Raw genomic sequence first — 17,420 nt, 5'->3', positions numbered from 1 at the left:
TACTGCTAGCAAAATGACAATTTCTAAGGCTGAGACTGCCCCTTAACTCCATTGCCCTCAGGGCTTCTTGTTTGTTCATTCTTCAGAGTTGGCCTGGAGGCTTTTGCATTTTACTCAGTGGAACCTCTATACCTGAAGGTCAGGTCTTTCCCTAGGTCTGCTCAGATTGTTTTAGGTCACAGGGGTCCTCAAACTATAGCCGGGGGCCAGATGCAGCAGCTGAGGACGTTTATCTCCCTCACCCAGGGCTATGAAGTTTCTTTATTTAAAGGCCTACAAAACAAAGTTTTTGTTTTTACTATAGTCAGGCCCTCCAACAATCTGAGGGACAGTGAACTGGCCCCCTATTTAAAAAGTTTGAGGATCCCTGTGAGGACAACTGCTCTAACCCATGTTTATTTCTGCTTCTCTGAGGCAATGTTGTGTCTTTTTTTTAGAGAAATTTTTGAGATCCAAATCTTTGCAATCTTCCCAAAATCCTCTCTTTAAATTTCAGTTTTTCAAGTAAATTTTATTCCTCTCTGTAGGGAATGAGAAGGAGTTGGCTACATTTGTCATTATATACAACACTTATTTTTATAAATGATAGAGAACTAGTGATTGGAGAGATTTGCAAAATTAATTTCCTTTTTTCATTCAGAAGTTAAGCTCTTTACTGTTGCCTGGAGAAGACACTGTTTATCTGTTAACAGTTCCAGTTAAACCATAAGCATAGAAGTTCTTCCAGACTGGCCAGGCTTCTAGTAATAGGTCTCTTGATATTATCTGTTGTCTGACTAACTCACTGTCAGGCTCCATGAAATCAACATCATCAGGTGCCACTTATGAGGGAACACTTTGGTGAAAGGGAGAGAAGGTAATGGGGAGAAGGGAGAGCAGTAACAAGATGGATGCTCAAGGCAGAAGGGAACAATTCATGACTATCACATTATTTTCAGTACAAAAAGCTGGGATTGTTAATCTGAAGTCTGGATAGATTTTTAAGGGGTCTAATTATAACTTTCAAGGAGAAAATTTTATCTTGATTTTAACATTTTGTTTCTTTTGTGATCCTATGTAATTTAATGTATGCATTTTAAAGCATTATCCAAAACAGGTGCTCATAAGTTTTACTAGACTGCCAAAGGGAACCATGGCCACCCCACCCAAAAAAGTTAAGATTTTTCCCCACTCCCCACCCTGCTTTAAAAGCTGTGAGGATGGAGAGAAGCAGTCTGTCCAGATTCTCAAACCAAAGGATTCTCCCAAAATGTGAGGAGCTTCCATTGAGTTCGTTTGTCTAAAATTGAGTTCCTTCATAAAAGTGGAGGTCTTTTTATTCTGCAAGCCTCCATGCTCTGCCCCTGGTTTACAACAGGGGTCTGGTGTTCATACACCCAGAATCAACCATTCATATTAAGCAGTGGGTCTATATTCCTTGCTCTTTGGAGAGGTTTTTCAGATTGTTGCTGAGAATGACAGATTTCTCCATTTCAGAAGTATCTATGGAGGTTATCCACATTGCACAAGATTGCAGTCCTCCTAAGTAAAGGGAGGGATTATTCACACTGATGATATCACAGAGCATTGAATAGTGAATTAAAATTAATTTACCCTGACTTGCATTTTTGTTTGCTCACCAAAAACATTGTGGAGAGCTTGAATTTGGCAATTTCCTTTCCAGCTTAAAAGAGTTCATAGCACAGATTCAAATAGGCCCCTAGACTTTAACAAGACCCCTTTTTCTCTGTCTTTTTCATAGTGGTCAAAAATTAGTGCTTGTCTAGATTCTAGGATTTGGCTATGATTCTTCTCATCTGGCTTCATATTTACAATATACAATGCCTGGCATGGCACTTAAATGTTTATTGAATTGAATTTTTATTAAATACCAACTTGATTTGGCAAAATGAAGTATTCCCAGGGATTATATACAGGACACTAGAAGTTGTCTATTCTTCAGTGGTCTATACCATCAAAAATGATTTGACTTTGGCTTCTATAATAAATATGATTGCAACTGATCAAGAAAATAGACTAATTTTGTGATTTAGCACAGATCTCATTGAGTAATTTTGAACCAGCATGTAGCACCTTTGAATCAAGCCATCTTATTCTGCCTCTTCACAGTGATAGTGACTTTTCATACTTTACTCCAGGCCAAAATCCATGTTCCCATGGGCTGAAGTGATTATTTGTGGTTCCTCCTTATAAACCAGGGAGGAAGGAAACAAATTTTAATGTGGGTGGAATATATTCTGGTTCTGAGTTGAGGAGATAAATAATGTTCTTTAATCTATTCTGTCCTACTTAATGTGTTTTGAATTAGCATATTTGGAACTTTCTACCAATTACAATAGTGATTTCGCTATTTCTTTCTTTCTTTTTCTTTTTTTTTTTTGAGATGGGGAGGGAGGTGTCTGAAAGTGATTTTATTAGAACAGGGAATTCCAGGTGGGTAAACTCCCTCTACTAATGCTGATAAGCAATTCTCTTCTTATAGTCCTATTGAGTTTCTCATATGTTGAAAGATTAAGAGATACACAGCCAGTATATGTGAAAGGCAGAACTCAAAAACTCGTGACTTGATGAATCTCTTTCACTGTATCCCTCTCAGTTTCCCTGCTGTTGTATTATTTATCTAAAACACAGAGTAAAACAGTTCATAGCAAGCACATACACAAGTTCAAACAGCACATGCAAAGTCCCTGATTCCCAGAGTGATTAGGGACAGAGTCGACTGGGATTAAACGTATTCTGATCCATTTTGCTCGAGAGAAGAATTTCTAGGCTTTTCAGGCCTGGACTCAGCTCGACAGAGACATCAGAGAAGTGTACTTTCAAACCAAGTGGCCCCTGGAGAGACCTACCTGGCTAAATTGTGAGAGTTCCTTAATCATAGGAAAAAGTAGAGGAATTCCTGTGCTAGCCACAGGTTGCCTCTGGTAATCACAAGGATAAATAATATGTTTAGAATCTAGACTTTTAGGGGAGGGGCCAAGCAAACCCCCACCTGTAGCCTTTTTTTGTATAGCTCCAGCTAAAAATATTTTTTCTTTACATTTTAAAGAGATGTTTTATTGTATTTGAAAATATAAAAACCCTTTTTAGCTCACAGGTATGGGGCAGGATTGGGTCTTTGGGCCATTTGCTGACCCCTATTCTAGAGGAGGGAAGTGCCAGTTTTGAATTGCCTCTCTAATAACAGCAAGACTGCAAATTGGGGACCTGACCTTCTAGAGAGCAAAAGGGAAGTTTTTACGCAGTTGCCAGCCTCTTGTGAAGGGGGAAATTATGCATGTGACCATATGATTCAAAAGCAACAATTCCCTGAGCCATGATATAGGGAAGCAAGATGTTTAGGCTTTGCCCTCTGCCATTATAGTGAATTATTAGGACTTTAAAAGTCTGATAGAATAGTTTCCTGTCCAATAACCTCAACTTTATTTTTCTTCTAAGGAAAAATCAAATCACAAAATGGGCCTATGATTCTGGGAATTGTATATATCTTGGGAGGGAGGAACAGGAATGTATGGTGATAAGACATCAGTCAGGGAAAAAAAATCTATTGATTATCTATGAACTACTTTGAATCCTTTCTGCATTTTCCATGGGGTAAAATAAAAGGTGTCCTATATTGTATAAACATTGTTACATTGGTTGCTTTTATAGAGCTGAGGATTCTTTTAGCCTCAAATATGGAGACCTAAATAAGAGCTACATTTGAACCATATCCCAAGATTTCCCACAGGGAGATCTAGGGTGAGGAAAAATAGGCAAAATAGATATATGATTTGATATGGCTGACCCCCAGATTGAAGCTACTACTCCATGTAAGTCCCACGTCTGGGCTGCTGGGCCATTGGATATTTGTCTAACATTTTAGATCCAACTCACTCATCACTTTCATATTAAAACATTGCTGATCCTTGATTAAAACACTGATTGAGCAAACTAGCATTTAGTCTTTAAGATTGAAGGATAAACAGAAAGTGATTTCAAGAATTAGTTGGGGATTATCAACAATTCAATATCCTCCATAGACCAAAACTGACTCTCCAACTAGTCATTAAACATTTAATTTCAATTGAGATAAGAAACTCAAGGACAAAAATATTTTAAAAATTGTTTTTTGTACCTTTATTTTCATCTTCTTAAAAGCTTCTTAAAAATATGAAATTATCAAATAAATATCATTTAAATGTTTCAAGTATATGTAGTTTTGCTGAGGGATAGTTTTACTGGCATATATAGCATAAAGCCATATTTAATCCATGGTGAAAGATAAAGAAGATATTTGGTTCTCTTAGTGATATTTATCAGGTATTTAACTGATTTTAAGGTGTCTTTTTTGGTCTTTTCAAAACAAAATGCAGATTTTTACAAGCTTTTCCTCTCTCTTTTTCTTTTCCTCTTCTCTTCCCTCTTTCTCAGAAATCTATAAGAAAAATAGATCAGAAAATACTTAAGCAGACAATAGCTAAGGCAGATTTTGGATAAGCTATTCCATTGCTAAAAATAAATCCCCCAAAGTAAGCCTACTTTGTAAAGTTTCTAATGTCTTCCCATGTAGAAAAATGTACCATCAAAATGCTATAAGTCTACTTTGAGGGAAAGGTCTTAGATCTCACCTCCATCCTGCCCTCATTCCCTTCTCCTCTGACAGACTGGCTAAGTGAGATAAATGTGAAAATGTGGTTTAAATGAAAGGATTGCAGCAAGTGGAAAAATGATACAGGTAATATTTAAATATAGAGTTCCTCATTTCAGTACTCATCAAAGACTGTCCTGGGAAATGGGCAAGGGGAAGAGTTGTCATTTAATGAAAGTTAGTAGCAAAGCTAATTGACAGAATTTGGCAAAGATGTCTTTTTGAAAGAAGAGCAGCCTTTAGTTTGTCAGGCACTGACAAGATTTCTTCAGGCTAGTGTATTCTTTCTTGAGAGGAAATTAATTTCCTGTAATCAAATACAGTGGATTGTAGCCTTTGTCTTATTCTGCATTGGCCACAGAAGCAATTGTAGGCTTTATTCAACACCATTATATTGTCTTTTGTAAGAAATGACATCTTTAACACAGAAGGATTTTCCCTTAGTTCATTTTTGGATGGCCAACAGACATTGCTTATTCTTTCTTGAAGACTGGGCCCACTTGCTTTTTAAGAGAATGTGCCTCAGAAAACTTACTTTTCAGTAGGGAAAAACCAACAAATAACCCTTATTAATATAGAATAAATTACATACTGTACTATTTGGAAAAGAAATTGCAAACTTTTATATATGTTTGCCTGGGAGGTGAATGGAGCTAAGAAATGATATGTGAGAGCTGTCTAGGAAAATGGGGAAAAGGAAAATAATAGGTACAACTAAAAAAAGATTCCTCTTGGGTGTTTTTAAGCTCTTTCAAAACTTTAATTTGAAAATGAAAGTTTTTGAAATGAATTTCTCTATTGTTATATATTTTCATTCTTTAACTATGCTATAATACATTATATAGCTGATTATAAAGTCCATGAGAATAAGGATTATGTCCTAGCTATAAATTTCTGTCTTCCAATGCCTAATATAATACTCTGTACTTAGTAATCATTTAATACATATTTTCAAATTGTTGAATTATCTTGGAATCATAGAATTTGTGAGATTTATCAGTCATGTTTTAAAAAGTAGGATGATAATTCCACCTATTTAACTGTAAGAGCAGTTTTTACAAATCAGAGTGTATATATGTTTGTATATTTATATTACAGAGGAGAAAGAGAAGTAGATGGTAGAATGATAGAAGAGTTGTTGAGTGAGAGGGTAATTGCTGATGCAAGAGGTCAGCAAGAAATTATATTTCTTCATCATCTATCTGAAAAACTAATTATCATAATATAAGAGGAGAAAGATGGGTATTTTTAATAAGCAATTTTTTTTAAATACAGATTTGTATTGATCAGAAATAAAAACACACTTGGGTTCTCAGTTTGGAAATAAGACTTGCTAAAATCAGAATATTAGAGTTGGAAGAAAGCTTGCAGACTATTTGCTTCTAGCTAATCCCTTCATTTTACAATGACTTAGCCAAAGTCATATAGCAAGAGCTGAAACTTGTACCTCGCTGAAATTTTTTATTCTCATATTAGTACTTTTTACCACCACCACCACCACCACTACTCCTACTACAATTATTACTTCTTATCCTCATCACATCCTTCTCATAACTAGTAGTTACATAACATTTTTAAACATGTAACATTTTAAAGTTTGCAAAGTACTTTACATGTTATTTCACCTTTTTTTTTTTTACACCATCATTATGATGGAGGTATTATCCCCATTTTACAGATGTGGAAAATGATGCTGAGAAAGTTTAAATGATTTGCTCAGGGTCACACAGCTAACAGGTATCTGAGGCAGGTTTTGAATTTTGATCTTTCTAACTAACTTTAAATTTCAAGACTCCACTATACCATCTCAATGACCTTTTCTCAACATATTATGCAACCTCTCTTATTATTTAAGAAAGAGAAGCCTATTTTTACCATTCTAAGCTTCATTTTCTTTATCTGTAACACTAAAAAAATCTTTTAGGTTTCTTCTCTCCTCAAAAATGGTATAAGTTTTAGCTCTTAACTAGGCTCTTTCAGAGATTCTTTAATTACTCGAAGCCTTAGGGTACCCCAAAAAGTATTTCTTTTCAAGTGTATCTCATGTGCTAGAAGTTCTTAGCTTATCTCCAATAAGTAAGTAAACTATTAATTTCATCTGGATCATTTTTTAACCACTTGAACTATGGTAAATTTGTACTGGTCTATAATACTTTTTAAGTTAGAAATTTAAGGAAATGACTCCTCTCCATCGTTCTTCCTTAATTGTACTTCTCCCACCTTTAAGTCCATGTCTTATCATCTTATTATGGTTATGAAAGATGGAATAATTCAGTTGGCAATCTCATTTGCCATGGGTAATACTGACCTTGGTAGCTGATCCAGCCATTTGTTTCTCATTGCTTCACTTCACAAACAGCTTTAAGCCTAAATTCTTTTTGGAGAATTATGTATTATGGATAATATGCTTTCCTCCAAAGTTTTGTCCTTGGAATAAAAAAAAAAATGGAAAAAACTTTCCATTGCATGTTTTGCACGTTGTAAAGATAAGTGACTAAAATTACATTTTAAAATGTATGCAATTAGACTTTCTCAAATGCACAGATTAGCTTATTGTTCAGTACTTTACACTCTGTATCCCTCCTCTGATATGGAAACTAATATTAAAAAAAATCTAAACTTATGCAGACTTCTCTGCAGTGATTCAAGAATCCAGTATAATCCTTAAATATAACTTGGAGGACAAGGCAAGTCTTCAGAACAGAGTCAGCACTTAATAGGTATTGAAGGACCACATACATGAATATGAGATATCTTCATTCATTCAATAACCATTTATTAAGCATCTTATGTGCATACTACCCTATACTAGGTTCTGGAGGGAATATAAAATTTCTTAGAACTTTATGGACCTTCTAATTTATTAGGGGAATAAAACATAGACATTGATATGTTACATGTAAAATCCATTAGAAAGACAGAAATAACAAACTTTTCTGTAAGGCTTGAGGGAAAATTGTTGAAAGAAGATCAATGAAGATTTCATGGAAATGTCGTTTGAATTCAGTTTTAAAGGATGAATTCAGGTCATGGATCCCATAACTAGTTAGTCTGAATAGAATCACTTTGTTTTTCAAAATGATACCCATTGGTATCATAAGGAGCCATACTATTTTCATTAATGTGTTTTTCATTTTCATTATGAATATGCAACATGAATTCAATGAATCAGGATTTTTTTTTGTTTTGTGCTAAATTGAGATTACTTAATGATGCACTTTTAGATCTTGCTAAAATAATTAATACATTGATTTTAAAGTATGAGAGAAAATCTCTCCTGAGTATTTTCAATTCACTTCTCCTGCTCTTTAGTGACCAAGAAGCCATGGTCATCCTACTTATCAGCACTGCACTTTCCCTATGCCAATAAGTGCTGTTCCATTAAGGACAAAAAGGAATGCTCAGTGTTAATGTAGTTCTGTGATTGCCAGTAAATTCAGTACTGACCTCCATCTTTTTGTCTCCCCTTTTCCTCCAGCCAATCCGACTCGAGCAGGTGGCAGAGACTACCCTGGCTCTGCAGAAGTGATCCGAGAGTCGAGCAGCACGACAGGCATGGTTGTCGGGATTGTAGCCGCTGCCGCCCTGTGCATCCTTATCCTCCTTTACGCCATGTACAAGTACAGGAACCGAGATGAAGGCTCATACCACGTAGATGAGAGTCGAAACTACATCAGTAACTCAGCACAGTCCAACGGGGCAGTCGTGAAGGAGAAACAACCCAACAGTGCTAAAAGTTCCAACAAAAACAAGAAGAACAAGGATAAAGAGTATTATGTCTGATCCGGACATCCCCAAAGGACCCTTGTATAGAAATAGTCTTCATTTTATCTGAGACATAATACAAACTTATTTACTTTCCTTTTTATGAAGCACATACAAAAGAAGACAGGGAATATAATCAGGAAGGAAAGACTGTTTTTAAAAACAAGTATCTCATGCTCTTGTTTCTCCAGAAATCAGGGGCTGGTAAATTCCCTAACATCCACAGTGTTTTCATTTACTCTGCCTGTCTTTATGTTGCTGGAACATTTCTAAAGAGACGGTGATGACCCTAACGCATTCATAAAGCAAAGGAGTATTATCACATCAAGGCACAAAACAAAACAAAATTTAAAAAAAGAAGCTACCTATGATTCTGGATTTAGCCAAAGTGCTAGCGCTTTCTTGAGAAGGGAGTCTTATTGCCAGAGAAGACTCTGCCATTCGGTCTGACTCAACATGCAAACCTTAATGAGTTTGCTGCCTCGTGTACCAGGAGCAGTGATTGGAGCTTGCATTGGAGATGAAGTGCTGGCTTTTTTGAAGACTTGTGTTAGAACACTTTCAAAAAGCCCCTTTCTGGTTGTAAGGGAAGAAAAAAAGTATGGAGGCCTTATTTTCCAGTATGTGAAATATAAGGCACGTTTTCACACTAAAATTAAACAAAAACAAGAGGGCATAGATGCAATCATTTGGGAAATTTTCATGCACGCTTAATATGTTATTACATATGTTTATATAAAACACATCTATGTGTGCTTTCTGGACTGTGATAAGTGACGTTTTATAGCCTGTTGTATAGACAATGCAATCTATATCTCTGCTCTTCAGCCATTTTTGGTCGATTCAATGTTATAAGTGTTGCTAGGTATAGAGAGTTTTATGACATCTGGAGCACCAAACTTATTTCAGTTTTTTGCTGCCATTATAAATTGCCACATAATTCTTTTCTTTTTTCTTTTTTTAAAAACAAGTTTTACAGTGTAGTGATTATTCTAAGGGGGATATGTATGAATGTATATACAAAGAGTCAGCTAATTTTTTTCTTACCTGTACAGCTTCTATTCTGTTGCAAATGAGTTTTAGTAGTTTGTATGAGAGATGTGGATTAGAAGGCAAAATACATACATATATAGTATATATCTCTTGTAATTGTCCTCTCTCCCCTATTCTATACCTCCCAAATCTATTATTGACCATTGGAATCAGTCAAATTTGATGTTAGACCCAAACATTCATAAATTAGTCTACATTTACTAACAGAGTGAAAAATGGGAGGGGTGGGTAGATGGGCTGATCAAGGTGTTGTTGCTGAATGGTGTGGTTTGCTTCATTAAAGTTTTGCTCCCAGGAAATTCTGAGAAAATTGTAGTCCCTTACTAATCTGAAATTTATCGCACAGAATTTCACTAGTGGACTGTTCCTGCAGGTGAAAACTATTGTGGGGGCAGGTAACAGAAACAAAAATGATTTATCTCTATCTTAACCCTGGCTGCTGCAATTGAAAACTCATTTCTAATTTTAAAAAAAGATATATATTCTCTGAACTTGAAGTGCATGTTAAAGATTTTTGAAAAGTGGGCACTTTTTTCCTATAAGAAAGTATTTTAAACAACTTTGGATTCTGTATTACTAAATATCCTAAAAGATCATATATTAGTTGACCATTAAGACTATGTTTTAAAATAACTTAAAATTATGCTCATGTCATTAATGAACATTTTGTTAGTTTAACCCATATAAAGGATTAGAATGATATAGATTATACACAAAGTTTTTTTTTAACATATTCAATGAAGATCACAGCAATAAATCATTTGTTATAATAAAGTAATGCAAAGAAAAATCTATTATTGGGTTGAAAGAGATACTTTATTAGAAATCAGTTGCATTACTTGAATGCCTCCTGGAAAAAATATGGATGTTTAAATTTTACAAAATAGTAATATGATTTTAAAATTAGCTTTAAACAAAGGGCAACAATGCAGCAAAATATCATGTGTTTCTTGTTCTTGCTGATAAAGAAGGCTGAGTAGTGGCATAGGTATGCCTTTCAGACATATAACACTTTTTACATGTTTAATTGGCATACATAAAAATGGAAATGAACTGTCACTCTTTAAAGGTTTCCAACAAAGTGTTAGCTGGAGAGATCTTTTGGTTGGGAAATTATTCCTAAGATTTTGATAGTAGGAGGCATGAATTTAAATCTGATAATATCCATTAAATTTTTTCTTAAAAAAACTGCCAAGCAATGGAATTCTCAAATTATTACATTTGTCATTCACCCTTACTCAGGGAAAGCCAACAAAAAGAGGAAGGTAAATATTACCTTAAGTAATTTACAGCCTGAGGATTTAAAAAAAATTGTAACTCTTCCATAGCATGTCCTGAACTTGAAATATTTCCCATTCAAAAATTATTTTACAATTTAATCAGGATGGATTGCCTATGAAAATTGTAAGGTGGTTCAGATAGCAGGGACAGGAATTGGGGCTGATTAGAAAGTGTCTTTTCAATGACATTTGACCAGAATTTCTTTCCACAAAATTACTAATTCAATGTGACCCAATAAATCCAGCAAAATGTATTCCTGATGTTGTTAGCAGACACAAAATTTCACATTATTTCTTATTTTCTTCTCAATATAAGAAGAGGAAAAAAATATATAACTATTTACATACCAGAAGTACCAGGGTTCCATATGTAGCCTTTGCTATTATTTTATCGTTTCAAACTACCTTACATCAATTTGGTTATATCTTAGCCTGTAATTTGTCTGATTGAGGAGGCTTCTTTTCTATTCATGTAATATGTTGCCTTTTTAAAAACAGAACACTAAAATAAAGTGTGAAATGGGCCATCTCCAAATCATCAAAGAGACAAGATGCCCCAATCCTTCTAGTGCTTTGTGTGATTAGATATCTAAGGGTTTTTTTTTTTTTTCTGTTGCAAGGCCAATTTATCCATTATTGGAAATGCTAAGCAAGTGGAATTTACTGTTTTGTTAATAAAATGTTTCTTAATACACTGTTGGACTTGGATTTTTTTAAGCTATATATGACATCTTTTTGTTAAAGAAAAAATAACTAAGATTAAGGAAAGAGGGTAAAATGAGTGATAAATCACAAAGGTTGCGGGATCTACTTCTTTGGAGGCATATGATTATGAAAGGGTATAATTGAAAGGGGGAAATTTTATATTTTCCATTATTTTTATGGATTAAAAATATAAATTTAAAAAAAGGGGTTCAACTACAACATAAAAAGGTGTCTTTTTTAAAAATAAGTGTTCTCATTTTATACTTTCAGAAACATTTTTGCTCTAAGGACAAGTTTATTCCAGTAATTTTTTTTAAAAATCAAGCTTAATGGAAAAAAAAAAAACATTCTCTAAACCATTTAATTGTTTTATAACTACACTATCCCCTTTCACTTTTTTAATATTTCCCTCCCACAAAATCTGAATGACCTTTGGGAAATAACATCAACCAAGAGATAGTTTTAAGTGCAGACTACCCCATAATTTATCATTCTTTCAGACTAACAAACTGACAACTATTAAAAAAAAAAAACAACCCAACAAACTAGATCAGTCAAAACAATTTACTCAGAATCTGAAATGTGTTTGTACTTTTCCTCTCTTTAAATAAAATAGCATGCATATCTGTATCCATTTTCTATATTGATTAAAATATTATATTACACTATTGTAATGCTAAGTCATCTCATTCATAATAATGTTTATCAGAAACAAAAGAACAAAGAAATTTCTCTCATAACAGGCAAAAACCAAAGCAGAATTGATCTATATACATCTTATGTGCTTCAGGTTGACATGGTAGTAATAATTAATATATGGCCAATTGTAAATTAGTTGAGAGAACACAGAGTTAAAAATAATGCCCATGATGACATAGTTCACTAACACATTTCCACCACCACCTGAGAGAGAAGCCATAAATCACGGACAAGGTGAATAGACAAAGATCTCACCCTATAATTGCAGCAAATCCATAGGAAACATCACCAAAAGAACAATTATCTCAGTAACTTTTCCAACAGTATTTAAGTGCCTATTACATATCTTGAACACCATTCAATTCTTCCTTGGATGTCTACCATGTTTAAAGGTATTCTGTTCACACAAGGTATGAAAAATTTGGAAATTTGGATGGTCATTGAAGCAACCTTCAGAGATGGAGATATTAAACCTAGTAAAATGGGCTGGAAGTACCAGTTATGGAACCAGTCATGACCCCTTCTCAAAGTCATGGAAAGGTGGTTATGGATCCCATCAATGTTAGGGGGCATAGGCAAATACCAACTAAGTAGCCCCTACATAGCAATGTTGAGGGAACAGAGGGAATTGTTATATACTCTGGAAAATGTATATTTTTCAATTAATTATCATAAGGATAAATGTTTATGAAGTGATTCAGGATTACACTTTAATCATCACACAAGTCCTATGAAAAGAGACTATTATATCTTGCCATATTCTGTCCTGTCCACCACTGACTACAAGAACCAATCATCTCTTATGAAGATAAGTATTTAGTATGCTTGTATTTGGATAAATAGATTTGACCTAGGGTTCTTTAAAAATATGCTAATGAAGTGCTAGGTCTAAGAGAACTTGCCAAGTGGGAAAAACTTTGATCCAATTCAATAAACATTTATTGAGCCCCTACTACCTTTGAACCACTATACTAAGCACTAGATATGACCCTAAATACTAATAGACTATTTATCTGTTATGCAAGGCCCACTCCCAGCTAAGAGAAGCTTACCAGCAGATGCCCAATTAGTTTTTGGCTATACCATCCATATAAAGACAAGACGACATCATGATCAGTATCAGTGGAGTTAGAATCCCCTTACTAGCAACTGATGGTATTATGATTCTTGAATCAAATATGTTGCCATAATTTTCCATGCTAGATTTTTTTCTGCTTCCATTCACCGTCAAAAGCTGTATTATTTCAGATATTATAGTTAAGACTTCAGAAATAGTTTCTTCTTATAAAAATAGTTAATATATTATGAATTAGTCCCTGAAATATGATATCTATATTATAGAAGTATATAATATGAGGTTTAGGCCAACCTGGTTTAATTTAGAATGGATATTTTAAGATCTATTCACAATCCTCACTTCTGTAAAGCAATCATCATTCTAATGGAGACTCATCATGGGTTTAATTATGCAAAGTTGACTTTTCCCCCTTATTTTTATTCATATCTAAAGGTGAATTGATTTAATGCAATGTGGACATGGTTGTGAACGTTAAGCAATAGTCACCATCACAAATCTGTCTATTAAATCAGATGGAAATATAATTATAGGTGAGTTTAGATAAAGTATTGAAAGCCTGCAGATAAGATGAAAAAGCCTGTTCTAAGCTGAAGAACATATGTAAAATGGTGAGATTAAGAATAATGAAGGAAGTATCTAAATTTGTAAATTAATGAAATCTAAGTTTGCAACTTTAAAATATTAACATTATATAATTAGAAGATTGAACAGTTACAAGTTAATAAAGAAGCTACTAAGAAGTAAATGAAGTATAATGTCAAGTTTAAAGAGAACAGGATATAAGTAATGCCATTCAGTGTTTTTTGAAGTGCTACAATAACTGCAGGAGAAAATCACCATTGCATTTAAAATGTAATGTGATATGTGAAAAACATTGGTCAGGATCATAGCTTAAAAATAAGCTAAGAGTTTTTAGTAATAAATATCACGTTGAAATAAATCCACAGGTTAAAAAAAAACAGATACAGGTTAATTAACATTTGAAATGACTGTGTAAGACTATTGGGTTTAAAGTTCACTAAGTGGTTCAGGGAATATTACTCAAAAGAGACTTTTCCGACACTTAACTAGTCAACTCTTAATTATTTTTCAATCTGTGGTGAGGTGGACCAGAGCATAGAGGAGAATTGAAATCCATAGGTAAATGAATGAAGTCTTTTTTGTCTTTACCTCTACCAAGTTATTTACTGAAATATCTTGCAAATCAGAGAATGCGAACATTTTATAATATCTCTTGGCCTGTTTCAGTTCCTGGTAGAAGTACCAACAATCACAAGTCATTGCATAAAATATGAGTTTACAGCAGTGAGTTAGTTATGTTAATCTGAAATGAGAAGAAGGAGGGAAAGACTGATGAAACAAGAGCATAAAGAAAGGGACCACTAGATATATTGATCTTTATTAAATAATATTCTTTATTTGTCAGGAAAATAGTAATTACAATATCTATGACATTCTAATCTCTTTTCTATTTACTTTCACAATCCTTTTGTAACATAGATGAGACTATAATTTATATCCCCATTTCATCTCTAGAAATACTGAAGCCCAAAAATATTAAGAGTTCTGTTGTGAAGCTTTTCCTGGAAACTCTATTACCAGCAGGATCCGAGAATAAATTGAGACTGGATATAGATCCATAGAAAATTAAAAATAAAAGCAACTCTGGAACTCATATAATCCTAGCTCCTCATTTTGCAGATGAGCAGCCAAGTAACTTGTTCAAAATTATTCAAAAGGTTTGTGGAAGAATCTAGACTAAAACTCGGGTTTTCTGACTTCAGACCAGCTTAGAGATGGTGCATATAAATGATTCCTGATTTCCATCTAAGAAAATTCCCGCTGAGGGGACAAGACAAAAGATCTATTAATCAGTGAAAAATTATTTGTCAAGCAACTATTGTGTAAAGCATTGGGCTAAGCACTGGCAATACAAACAGAAAAAAAGAAGGGGGGTCTCTGCCCTGAACTTACTATCTAAGGGGAAAACTACAGAAAAGGAACCTGAAAAAGTGCACTAGTGGGCACAGGATGGGGGTGGGGTATGATGAAAGTGTCCAAAGGAGTACAACTGAATGGGAGATGAAGAGATGACTGACCAGGACACCCTCCTTAAATGGAAATTTAGGGTATAGATCTTCACTCCACCCTCCAATCACAAGGGCAAAAGGTACTTATAAGGTTTGAGTATCAAGACTGATTCCATCTTGCAGAATGATGAGGGTTCTGGGTGCATGATAGAAAAGTTCCAAGGAGTACACAGCCAAATAGGAGATGAAGAAGCAATACCATTATCAACTTTCCTAATATGTTTTGTTTCTAGTCCTCTGATACAATGGCTTCTACTACTCTGACACCTTTATTTATCCTCCAGTTTTGGGGCCTTTTACTAGTTTTGTATTCTTAATTTAGAAAATTCATTAACTTGGACAAATTATGTATCTACATACATATCTACATATTTAATATCTTAATTAGAAGTTTTGCCTTGGCAATTGGTAGGTACTTTGCATTTGTGCTGTAATTTACCATATTTTTCTTGACATAGTAAAATAATCTGGAAACCATGTCAATTGGAGATGAGAGGAGGGAAAGGGTTTAGAAGGAGGAAGTTTCATTTTATCCAAAAGAATAAACAAGAAAAATTATGCTATGAAAATATGAAAATCTCCCAACCTTTTCTCTCTCTAAAGTAGACTAAAACATTGAGTATGTGATTTTGTGCTTTTAGGATAAGAAAAGATGCCACTAGAGATATTTCCCATGCTTTTTTCAATAGCAGAAGGTTATGTAGCTTCATTTTTGTGAATTTTCTTTCATTAAATCAAAATGCAAACTTCTACATTTGAATATATGGTTATCTTGAGTTGTAACCAAAAGAATTTCATCAGTAGCCTATCTTCTGTTGATGAAACTTTTTGAACTTAGAAATGATTGGTCTTCAAAAAGAAGTATTAATTCCATTTTAGGAACATATTCATGAAATTTTGCTAGACTGGTAGAATATACTGGCATTTTATTTTTCTTTGGCTTACCTTTTGAAGATAGAAGGGTTATCTTCTTGTTTCAATGAGATATCTTTTTTATTATAGTTTTTTTTTATTTACAAAACATATGCATGGGTAATTTTTCAACACTGACCCTTGCCAAACCTTCTGTTCCATCTTTTCCCCTCCTTCCTTCCATCCCTTCCCCTAGATGGCAGGTAGTTCAATACATGTTAAATATGTTCAAGTATATGTTAAATCCAATATATATATATGTATATATATGTGTGTATGTATATATACATATATATACATACACACATATATATATGTATACACACACGCATACACACACACACACACACACACACACACACATATATATATATATATATATATATATATATATACACATATACATATTTATCCAGTTATCTTGATGCACAAGAAAAATTGGACCTAGAAAGAAAGAAAAATAACTTGAGAAGGAAAACAAAAATGCAAGCAAACAATAACAGAAAGAGTGGAAATGCTATGTTGTGGTCCACACTCAGTTCCCATAGTTCTTTCTCTGGGTGTAGCTGATTCTCTTCATTACTGAACAATTGGAACTGGTTTGAATCATTGTTAAGGACCATGCCTAAGTGAAGAAGCAGGTCAATTCTCCAACAGCCTCCTCAGCTGTGAATCATTACACTTGAAGGAGTCACAAAGCAGCCTTTACTAATACAGATGTTCCTTGTGGAAAGGGAATGAAATAAATTGCAGGCAACAGGGAAGAGTTTTAATCTCTTTTGATTCATCATCATCTTCTCACATGAAGAGGTCCATTCTACAGGTCTGAGTTAGGCCTCCAGCAGCCGCTGGCAGATGGCTTCCGTATTATAATATATGGCGCCCAAACAGGGACATAAGAAACACAAAAAACAAAGGAGCAGCAGCAGCAGTGCTCAAGAGCTGTTTGTGAGTAGAATCATCCCAAGTTCTTTGATAACTGGCGAGGAAAGAAAGGGAGAAGACATCTGGTAAGACTTTTTTAGTAGGGGTAATTAAATGGGCCAACACATAAAAAGGCTGAACCAAGAGACTGATAAGAGACTTATGAAAAATGCCTGTTCCTCTTCTCTGTTTGAAAGTTTGCCTCCATGACATCTCACAAGCTTCAACACTTGCTATAGTATTATTTGCACTCCCTAGCATATGGACTCAGATACCTTAGAATG

The 17,420-nt window shown here is 34.2% G+C and overlaps 1 protein-coding gene across 15 annotated transcripts in view; it reads left to right on the top strand.

Annotated features, from left to right (window-relative positions):
* The window catches only part of NRXN1 (neurexin 1), a 1,357,693-nt gene extending 1,346,270 nt beyond the window's left edge, over positions 1-11,423 (top strand). For all 15 annotated transcript variants that reach the window (XM_051975251.1, XM_051975247.1, XM_051975246.1 and 12 more), the window contains one exon: positions 8,109-11,423. In XM_051975251.1, the coding sequence (XP_051831211.1) occupies positions 8,109-8,413 (305 nt within the window). In that variant the 3' untranslated portion in view covers positions 8,414-11,423. The remainder of the gene's footprint in view (positions 1-8,108) is intronic.
* The last annotated feature ends 5,997 nt before the right edge of the window (positions 11,424-17,420 follow it).

Source organism: Antechinus flavipes, chromosome 2 (assembly GCF_016432865.1).
Source record: "Antechinus flavipes isolate AdamAnt ecotype Samford, QLD, Australia chromosome 2, AdamAnt_v2, whole genome shotgun sequence".
Classification (NCBI taxonomy): domain Eukaryota; kingdom Metazoa; phylum Chordata; class Mammalia; order Dasyuromorphia; family Dasyuridae; genus Antechinus; species Antechinus flavipes.
Note: the sequence above shows the minus strand (reverse complement) of the source record. Positions and strands in the feature narration are given on the sequence as shown.